This window comes from Nothobranchius furzeri, chromosome 17 (genome assembly GCF_043380555.1).
Source record: "Nothobranchius furzeri strain GRZ-AD chromosome 17, NfurGRZ-RIMD1, whole genome shotgun sequence".
Lineage (NCBI taxonomy): Eukaryota > Metazoa > Chordata > Actinopteri > Cyprinodontiformes > Nothobranchiidae > Nothobranchius > Nothobranchius furzeri.
The window spans coordinates 52,731,878-52,743,247 of NC_091757.1; the positions used below are offsets into that span (position 1 = coordinate 52,731,878).

At 42.4% G+C, this 11,370-nt stretch overlaps 1 protein-coding gene across 4 annotated transcripts in view; it reads right to left on the reverse strand.

Annotated features, from left to right (window-relative positions):
- The window catches only part of efna5b (ephrin-A5b), a 268,124-nt gene extending 262,750 nt beyond the window's left edge, over nt 1–5,374 (reverse strand). For 2 of the 4 annotated variants that reach the window (XM_054731562.2, XM_054731561.2), the window contains exons 1-2: nt 5,236–5,374; nt 4,620–4,789 (exon numbers count right to left, since the gene is read on the reverse strand). In XM_054731562.2, coding sequence (XP_054587537.2) covers nt 4,620–4,742 — 123 coding nt within the window. In that variant the 5' untranslated portion in view covers nt 4,743–4,789; nt 5,236–5,374. Of the gene's footprint in view, nt 1–4,619; nt 4,790–5,235 lie in introns of those variants that run through there. The other 2 variants (XM_054731565.2, XM_054731563.2) reach the window with 2 other exon arrangements.
- Between the last annotated feature and the right edge of the window lie 5,996 nt (nt 5,375–11,370).

Sequence of the window (11,370 nt, forward strand, 5' to 3'; positions counted from 1 at the left end):
CCTGGCCAGGGAATGCCTTGGGATTTCCCCGGAGGAGCTGGCCCAAGTGGCTGGGGAGAGGGAAGTCTGGGCCTCTCGCCTTAGGCTACTGCCCCCGCGACCCGACTCCAGAGAAGCGGATGAAAATGGATGGATGGATAGTCATGAGTTCTGACCTGTTAGTATTAGCTGTGAGGAATGGATTTCTCCCTCTAGACCTACTCCTCAGTTACTTTTATTAGAAGAAAAACAACTTTCTAAAGATTTTTTAACAGAAAAAAAGCTTTTAATTTACAGCACATTGCTTTGTATCTATACACCTGAAAACAAGCTCTCACTGTTCTGTTGACAGCTGACCGCCTGAGGTCAGGTCGCAGGAAGCTTTCTCCTTCCCCTTGTGTTTGACCGAGTCGAGCCAGCGAGTTGAATTCTCCACCGTAGCTTTAGCGGTTCCATCGAATACTCTCCGCTGAGTGAAATGATTTAACCACAGGATTACATCGGCTTACGCTGCAGGCAAACACATGGGACGACAGAAATACTCCACTACTTAACAGCATAAATCAAAGCATACACCCACAAAAATAAATTAAAAAACTGTTTCTCATGGTGCTAGTCTAGTCCTCTGCATTTGAGGGTCGTTGTTTGTGAAAAGCATTTTAAAAAATCGCATTTTTATTTCGCCCACAGACGTTTACAGCTGAGTGGATAGGGAGAGTCAGTGCTGCAGAAAAAGAGTCAGCAAAAGATCAACAGATAAATTCAGTTGGAATCAGGAGCGACAAGTCTGGTCAGGTTGTATAAGGCTCCGTTAAAGATTGAGTCCGGTGTCGACATGTCGGAAACCGTCGGGGTCGCCAACAACTTCTGCAAACATAGATGGTAGCCCTGCAACCCTTTTCTGTTTGCAGTTCAGCGGTCAGGTACGTATCAGCGAGTTACACGGGTTAATGCAATCTGGGACTGAAAGTGGGCAAAAGACACGTGGAGAATCTCAAATTTTAGGCTCCATCTGATGGAAAAGCTGCAAACTCATTAAGCTGTTGCAGTCCTTGTCAAAGTTATTATTTAAAGGAGACATGTTATGACTTATTCTTTACTTATAATAGATCTATAATTGATACAAAATGAAATTATTTGCATACAATTCCTCATACATGAAGCAATTTCAGCTGTTTTAATTTTCATATTTTCAGAACCTTCCAGAATGAGCCATTTCAGGGCACGGTCACAAAAACAAGCTGGAACGGGCCACGCCCACCCATCTCCTGATTGGCTGCTATAAGCAGAGAAGCCCTGACATGCAGGAGGACCTCAGAGCACAGCTGTTGCTCCTCTTTACAGATGAAAGGTGGTTAGATGAAAATTTCTTATTTGTGACATCACAAACGATGACTTTTTGAAATAGCTCATTTTTTTCACATTTGGAGTGTTTACGGAGGCAGTAGAGACCTACACAGCAGCACAAAGGGATGCAAAAGTTGTGTTGCATCATATGTCCCCTGTATGACCAGTAAAATAGCTGAACTGAACAAGCTGCTTACCGTCTTTGTTTTTGTGGATTTTTTTTATTCACATCCAAATGCAAATTGGTACAAAAAATCTGTCTGAGTCACAGGATTAAAAGAAAAATAAGTGTGGTTCCCAGGAGCAAAATCTGAAAGGAACCGTGGGACTTGAAGTGATCTCCACTTTTCATCAGTGTACTATTCAAGCTGACCATAGAAAGCTCACAGTGGAAGTCAGCATTCTGGGCCGGGATCCTGCCGGGCTCCCAGCATCACACTGAGACAAGACACAGTGATGTTTCCGTGTGGAGCGTGGCCGCGGAGCTGCACGATAATCAGCCTCACGGCTGTCTGAGCAGCCTCCCTTCCACAGGGGAAGAAACACACCTCTTATCTGCAAGAGTCCAAACTGTGAGATGACTTTAAAGTTTAAAATCATATATTTGTAGCAGAAACTGCAGCAACATTGACCAGCACCATCATTCTTTACTTTCAACACTTAAAAGCTAGTGAGAGGCATAGAATAGAATAGAATAGAATAGAATTCAACTTTGTTGTCATTGCACATGTACAGGTACAGGGCAACGAAATAGATGTGTAAGAATATTACAGAAATGGATCTATTATGTATGTTATAATATACACGGTATGAAGTATGTTATGAATATTCTATGACTATAAGTATGTACAGGCTGTAGTTAATACAAGCAGTCCATGAGTTTAGCGTGGGTCATATGTCAGGAGTCCGGTCATGCGGGTCCAGTCGAAGTTTCAGCTCTTTATTAATGATTTTCTTGTGTTTTAGAAGGTGTAGCTCACGGGAGGAGCAGAGGAGCATGCTCTTCATCACGGAGATGAAGGGAAACTCCTCCACAGGAGCCAGCATACATCTGCTCACCCGCAGCACAACAAACGCCACGGTGATAAAGTTCCATCGAAATCAGCTCAGGGCAGCTCAAAAAACAAAAAAGGTGCTTGGAAGGTTTCATGGGATGCAAAGCTCGCTCAATTCTGACATTGAAACTTTTAAAATACTAAGAGAAAAAAACCCCAACATAATCAATTAAATTCAAGTTTATTTATATAGCGCCAAATCACGACAAGAGTCGTCTCAAGGCACTTCACATAATAAACATTCCAATACAGCTCAGGGGCCTCGTTTATCAAGCTTGCTTACGCCCAAAACGGGTCAGAAAACTGCGTAAGCAACTTTCCACGCAAACTTTGGGATTTATGCAAGAAAACGTAGCAGAAAAATGTGCGCAACTTTAAGTTGACTAAGGACCTGGCTTATGCTCATTTTGGACATGGAGAGCACCTGCAGTGCTGCTGCTGAGGAGGATACAATTATGAAATCCAGCAGCATTATCACTTGTACCGCTTTGTTTTCACACAGAACAAGACCCCCCACACACACACACACACACACACACAGCCTGAAGCGCAGAATAATGAATGCAGAATATCAGCATGGGGGCAGATTGAGACAGAATGTCATGCGTCTGTGACCGTGTGTGTCCTGTCACTGTGACCCGATTGATCATGCACCCTGGCTACTTGTACAGGAGAGATCTCTGTTTGGGTGACTGGTTAGCGCACGTGACTTTCACTCGGGGGTCTCGGGATTGAATCCCAATCGGACCATTTTTTTTTATATCCACCACAGATCTCTCTGAAGAACTCAACATTGACGGATTCAGCAACGCTGTGCCACTCCGTGGATTTTCTCTTGTTTGTTTTGCAAAAGCACTTCCTTGCATTTCTCCACCTCACCCGCAGGTACCTCAATTTCTGCTTCTGTGAAATTGTGCTTCCTTGATCTGCCTTGATCTACGGTCACCATCATCATTGGTGGAGCGCCGCAACAGCCGGCTTATGTATATGCATGAGATCCACAAGGCACTTTGCATTGACTATTTATGGCAGTAAGTGGGCGTGGTGAGGGCGGGATGTGACTAAAACGCAGCTGAGAAACATTCTCGTTAGTCTCTGATTCATGAAGCGGAGATTGCGTGCAGCTGTGCGTCCTCCATGTTTGATAGATCACAAACCTACTTGGCGTAAGTACTTTTTTTGCAGAGCTTAAGTACGGTTTTAGTAAGGATTCTACGCAATGTTTGATAAATGAGGCCCCAGGTCACTAAGCCAATCAGAAAAAGGTTTCCTATATAAGGAACCCAGCAAATTGCATCAAGTCACTGACTTTACAGCAATCCTCATACTAAGCAAGCATTTAGCGACAGTGGAGAGGAAAACTCTCTTTTAACAGGAAGAAACCTCCAGAGGATCCTGGCTCAGTATAAGCAGCCATCCTCCACGACTCACTGGGGATCGAGACAACAGAGCACACGCACACACTCACACACGCACTCGCACGCACACACACACACACACACACACACACAAACCAAGTAATGTTTCTATAGTTACATTGTGATTTCTTAGTAAATATTCTATTTGGTGAGAGATAAACTTTATTGTATTTATCCTAGTGGATCTATAAATAAACGGGTAAACTAGTAGTAGCACATCCAAAGTCAAAGAAAGTAAAATGTTATTATTAGGAGAGGGAGAATGAGGAAATGGTTAGCAGCAGCAGTGGCGGCTGGTGAAAAATATTTTTGGTGGGGCTGTGCTATTTTTTATTTTTAAACAAACTTGTGCTTTCTGAGCTTTGTGCACAGCTTCACTATTTCCTGAATTAAGCACAGCTTTTTTATTTCCTGTCTTACATTATTGGACAAACTGATTAATCCAGGTGTGTCTGACTATTGGCAAACTGCCTTGCGGACCAAGGTTGAAAAATACTGCATTAAATTGCACATAAAATATCACGACCATAAATGGTAAATAGGCAATGCAAGAGGCAAGTAACAAAAACATTTTGTTTAATTTCAACATTTGAGTGAACACGAAAAATTATGAGCAGGTCACTGTTACAGTAATGGTAGTAAACACTACTTAGACAAAATGCCAGAAATTTACACTGTTAAATATTTCTGGAGTGTTGTGCCAAGGTCAACTTTATACAAAGATCAAGTGGATGCATGTGTGTGTGTGTGTGTGTGTGTGTGTGTGTGTGTGTGTGTGTGTGTGTGTGTGTGTGTGTGTGTGTGTGTGTGTGTGTGTTACCTCATTTGTACAGAAATTTTGCCCTTCTGTCCTTCTGAGTGGCAAAGCTCTCGATGAGCTTTTTATTGAAGTCAGGAATGTTTGTGACAAGCTTTTTTTCCATGGAGAGCATGACAAGAGCATTCAGCCCATTCTGTGTCATGGTGTTCCTCAAGGAAAGTCTTAATCCTCTTTAAAGTAGATACATAAAAAACAACAGATAAGTACATAGGAAACACTTTCATAGGAAATAATGTCATCAGTATCCTCTTACAAATGTCATATTTCCCGTTTTTTGGGACAATAAAACATTTCTGATTCTGAATCAGATGTTTTTACATTTGAGGTAAAAACATCTAAATGAGAATCAGAAATGTTTAATTGTCCCAAAAGCTGGGAAATTTGTTTGCTGCAGCAGAAGTGTAACAAGTAAAATGGAATCAGATTGATGTATGTACAAATTTACATGAAATACACATTTACGTGATTAAATATGTATAATAAGTATGTGTGTTGAAATTAGTTTTTACAGTTATTGCACATTAAACATGTTATTAAACAAATGTCCCGGTTTGTGGGACAACCAAGGATTTCTGATTCGATTGTCTTGTTTACAGAAATGTAATGTACAGCTTACCTCTGCACCCAGCTGCTGTTGTTCCCTGCATGGCAACGTTAGCTCTGCTGCCTAGCATGGCTAGCTTCACCGTGTTGTTGTCCATGTGTGCCCGGGATGACTCGTGTTTCTTCACCTTCTCAGAAAAATGTTTCATGTCTGTAACTCCTGACTCATCCATGCCTTATCTGTCCAAGTCGTTTTGAATAACAAACACGGAAAGCAAAATAACGCATTAGCGTGATTGCATCCAGCTAGCCAAGCCTTCCCAGAAGCCTCGTGTGTACAGTTTACCTCTCTCCTTCTCCTGCTGGCTTATCTTTACGTCGGGCTGATCTGGTCCAAGCTCTTTGACATTAAGTTTTTCCACCATAGTTCTCCTCTCGAACGGATGCTGGAGAAGAGACCGAACTGAATTCAGTGGCTGCTGAGATCCGGTATCCATGCTGTTTGTAGTCACCGGCGGCGTCCATGTTACATCTGCGTCACGACCAAAAAACGACTCTGCCGAGTTCTACCGAACACCAACGAATCCTTTGGCGGTAGCTCCATCGCCCATCATGCTTCTGAAACGTTCTGAAACAACGTCGACGCTGACATTCCCATTCCTACCCTTTGATATTCTTGTCAGCAATTGGACAGCTGGTCTCGTCCTGTTTGGGCGATTGAAAAACAGCACGGGAAAACTGAGAGGGCGGCGCCCTGTCGCCCTCTACTGGCCAGCCGCCACTGAGCAGCAGTGTTCAAGCCGATGGCCCCCTCCATGAGGGCACCACAGCTCAGCAGAACATTGCTGTAATCCTTTCTAAACAAAATCAAAATGTGGAGTAAAAAGTGAAACGAACAGCCAGAGGAAGCACACGTGCTCCTAAATCTGACTGATAAGTATCTGGGTGTGTTTTTGCTGAGTAAACAAAATAAAAACAGACATATGGAATTTACTCCCACAGCAGAACTTTAAAAACTTTATGAATTCCTTCAAATTAAAAGTCTGAAACATTTATACCTATTTCATAATATGAATTTGATTTTATTAGTGTGCAAACATTTATGCACGCTAATTAATAATTGAATGAAACATGCTTACTTAAAACATAAAGTCACAAAATAAGTTGTTGTCCAACATTTATAACTTATGAAAACTGTATATATATATATATATATAAGTATATATATATATATATATATAAGTATATATATATATATATATATAAGTATATAAGTATATATATATATATATATATATATATATATATATATATATATATATATATATATATATATATATATATATATATATAAGTATATATATACTTTACTTCTCAGCACAAAAAACATGAATCATATTTTAGTTTTCCCCACATTTGAAGTGACAGCTAACCCAAACATCCAGGTTTCTTTTACCCTCCCACTGTCCATAATGGGTGTGACCCCACGAGGAAAGTTATCCCTTGGGTCCATGTGGCAGGGGTGAGGAGTGAGCACCACCTCACCCCTGCCACGTGGACCTCAAGGGATAAACCATCAATCCTGCTCAATGGTCAACTTTCCTCGTGGGGTAAAGACAGTGGGAGGGTTAAATTCATTAAGTTTTCATTTCGCCAAAATTAAAAATCAGTTAGAGAATGTTAATTTATGTTTTAATTGGAGCTTTTTCTACATTTCAAATGTGTATTGATGTTTTATTTTCTTTGTTAAGATTTTGCCATAAGAACATTCCCCATTGTGACCAGTTTCTGAGATGTCCAGCCATATTTGTCTTCATCAGTTTTTTCAATTATGAAATATATTTGTTTTTCCTTAACAAAAATATTCAACTTGGAATAGAAAATGCAGAAAGAACGAAGTCCTGAGCTGCTTTATTACAGAATCTCTGAAGAACATCAAAGATCCTCTCTAATCTGCAGGTCCATCTGAGCTGTTTGTGAGGGTTCTGAGACCATTTCTGGAGTTTTATCACCTCTAGGAAGCAGTGCAGCCTTCATTGCTAGTCTGGATTAGATCTGCAGCATTTATTCCTAATCTGATGTGACTAACGTCATAAACTGGAGAGATGCAAACGGTCGGCTCCTTACTCTGCTCTCGAGTACTTTCTAATTTTACATTTATGCCAAAAAAAAGAAAGAGTTCACGATACACCCCTGGATAAGCCCAGTTTTCCTCAAACATTCCTTTAGTCAGAATAAACAGACTGGCTTTAAACCGAATAAAAAGCTGCATGACTCCACTTACGTACAGTAAATTAGATTTGGACAAACTTTCCCTGAGTTTGTGAGATTCTGTGCAACACGAACGAACCGAAAGGTCACTGTGAGGTTATAACTGAGGTGATCTCTGAGTGAACATCACCCCTATGAACCAGCATGCCCACAGCTCATTCCTTCTCTCCGACCACAACACGAAGTCTCCCCGTGCATGACTACAGCAGCGAATCCACTATGAGCTGCTTTCATTTCCCCAGAAATAGACCTCCTCGGTCTTTTACGAATGAAACAGTCTGTTTATTAATGAATGAAATACAGGCGCTGGAACACATCAGGTGATTTAGTCTATAGTGTCTCCATCCAGGCAGAACTAAATCTAACTTGCAATCACTGCAGATTAATCTGGATATCATTATCCTCACAGCAGGATGGAATTTGTTTTTGTTTAAATATCAGAGCCATATCCATCTTCTGAACGTTAGCTCACCTGACCTAAATGCTGAAACGCCTTCTAAGAAGAGAAAGTTCATAAATCCCAAAGGAGCTCTAATAATTAGATGAATCTGCACCCAACGGTGACTTCCTTCGTCATTTTGTCCTGATGAGTTTAACGAGTGATATGTCTGCTTTTAATGTGGCGGTGGAAAACAGGCATGATTAATCTACACAACCACAACGCCGACGACATCCTCAGGACCTGTCATCTTTACTGTTAAGGAGCTCTTTAGCATCAGTGTGTGTGTGTGTGTGTGTGTGTGTGTGTGTGTGTGTGTGTGTGCGTGCGTGTGTGTGTGTGTGTGTTTGATTGTTTGTCCTGTGTTGGCCTGCGATGGACTGGCAACCTGTGCAGGGTGTACCCCGCCTGTTTACCCGAAGGCTGCTAGGCACCGGCCCGCTGCAACCCTGTGAGGATAAACGGATGAAGACAATGGATGGATGATTTTGTGGATCTTTTCATGACCCCACCCCCCACCCCCACCCACCCCACCCCACCTCACCTGGTGCTTCAGAATGAAGTACCAACTTCATCCCGGGATCCAGTGCTTTAGGGCACGATGGTGATTATTTCAAGCTGGTTCAAAAGAATAAACTAAATTTATATTTAGACTGCAGAACAGATGTTTCTAATTTCTTATTTAATCAACTGTGGAAAATTGCTTTTGCCAAATTGATTAAAATACCTCAATGAGTAGTTATTTTCCAGCATGCACCTGCTCTCACAGGTATGTCCAGGGAAGAAAGATAAAAATCTCATGTTTGATGTAATTTATGAGTCACAGGTTTTCAGAAACGTGATCAGCAGTTTATTACTTTTCTGTGTTTGGTCAGAATGAAGTAAAACATATTAAATTCCTGAGCTTGAAATTTAAAATAAGTGGGGAAATGAGTCGTTAAACAAAAGACTGGCATGGGATGAACAGTAACTCTGACTCATGACATCAGCAAAGTGAAAATAAAAAATGTCCCGAGATAAGTTTTCACATGTCTACCCCTTAATTTAGTTTCTCAAGTTCCATGTACTTGGTCACGGTAATTACATAGTAATTTACAGTGTATTACTATGTAATTAAAACTAATTTTAGTGGGTGACTCTACTGTAACTTACTATGTAATTACCAGTTTAGTACATTGTAATTAGGAAATTAAAAGAAAGGTCTACCCAAAGATATTTCTTTTGTTAAACTGCCAATAAATTAGCTTTTGTATTGATGCTTTAAAATCAATCATAATTTAGCTTTTTAGAAACCTAAAAGTATTCCAAACATTATACGCCATTGACATAGTGATAGCCCAGATCTTAACTTTGTCATATTTACTACGATCTTTTAAAGAGGAGGTGCACTGAGAAACGGTGCAACTCATTCGTTTTGAAACACGCATGCTGCACGCGAAACAGCCTTCTCCCGCCATTTCCTGCATTAGACGCCAACAAAAAAAGACGGTGAGCAACTCGGGTCAAAAAGCCAGAAAGATCTACATCGCATTGTAGAATCTGCAGTCGCGGGCTCACCCACCATTACTTGCGATCGCAGAGGGCTGCTGTTGGTTCAGTCGGTCCGTGAGAGAGCAGAGCTCAGCTAGTGGAGCTAACCATTAGCATTAGCAATAGCAACAGCACAACATGGCCGAACACTTTCAGGTTTGTGATATCTGTGGAGATGAAACATTGTTTTCTTTCCTCCAAACGGAGGCAGTGGAAGAGTCGCGTTGCTGTTAGCCAATCAGAAAAATGTTTGCATATCATGAACATTAATGAGCAAGACCCCAAATCCTACCAGCTTCCTGAAACAGGAGCGCCAGAGCGTTTTATCCACAGAAAGCAACTCACAAGGCATTCATTCATACTAAAGACCACAGCGAATGAATTGTAAACCTAGAATATTCCTTTTTTAACCCTCAAGGTGTTCCTGCTCTGATGAGTATTTTGTTTTGAGAACAGTAGCCACCACCAAGCGAGGGAGCCCAACCGTTTTCACATTTCAAACCCTCACTCAGCCAGCGACTCCCGCTGTTTACTCTGTAGGATGACGGTGACGGTGAGGGTGAACATGATGACAGCCAGACCGATGGTGGTCCTGGCATAGGTGGTGAGCCTGATGATGATGATGATCACCCCACAACAGCTACGAATGACAGCGGCGAGCCTTTCACGGGCAGAGGGGAGCCGGCCACATCAGGCTGGCGGCGGGGGGTCTTGGCTGACATCAGCGGGATGCGTGAGATCACATTAAGTGGAATGAATGTGATTGGGCTGCAGGCTTATAATCAGCACATAAACCTCTGACTGTTTCTGGATTACATCGTGAAGGGCATCGACGAGGGGAAGCCCCCCCCCCCCCCCCCCCAAATAAATAAATAAATAAATAAATTACCTGCAATTTACTGGCAGGTGTTTGGAAATAGGAACCAATCTAAACGTGGGTTTAACTTAAATATGAATGAGGATTTGCGTATGGAGCAGAAAAACATCGTTTGTTTTAGAGACGAAGGGGCAGAAAGCTGTTTTTGCCCCCGGCCACAAACAGAGCGAGCCCGGGCTCCGCCGCTCACGCCTGATGGAAAGTGCTGGCCGGTCTTGGAACAACAAAAGCACTCTGATGGACGTCGCCTTCTCTCTGTGTCACTTTGGTTCTGACGGCCTCTCTTTAGACTCTCATCCTGTAGATGGAACCACTACTCACATCCACCAGCCCTTGGAGAGGAGCTGGTGGAGGACGTGTGGCGGACGGAGTCGAGAGAGACTGATTAAAACAGCATGTTTGGGAATGACACGGCACGCTGGTTGTGAGTCAGCGCGGCTACGCGAAGGCCGTGGTCGATAGCACTCCACTACACCGGAATATGAAAAGTATTGATTTGCTTTTTACGCCGGACAGCTCTGAGCACAGAGCCTGCGATGTTTCTGTAGCCAGCATTCAAAGTCAATACAGCTCTCCCTGCATCACTCGGGCTTGTAAAGAGAAGGAAAAGAGAGAAAAAGAGATTGCTGTCATATCGGACAGCGCTCGGGGCTTTGTGCTGCCGAGGTCAGGCTGCTTGTTGTGTTTATTACCTTATGGATCCGAGACAGCGGCTGAGCTTGGGTCAGACACAGGAAAGGTTAGAAGCAGTGGGAAGCACTTTGTTGCAGGCAGGAACTGAATCCTGTACGTTGTCAAGGCCACAACAGGTTTGTGAATTAACCACACAGATTGTTGTCCACCCTCCGTTTTTTTAGACACATACAAGTGAACTTAAAGTACAGACAGCTCCAAATGGTCCACTTTAGGCCTTCAGAGGCTCAAAAATCAATGGAATCAAAAAGGAACTGACGAACGCATTTGAGGGCACAGATCTCGGGTAGGAAACTCGAAAAGAAAGCCGCAGAGGGAAACACACCTGAGACAGTCCTCGACGTTAAATCTTGCTGATCTCTGATCAGAGTCGAGGGAGGTCTGCGGGGAGAAATACA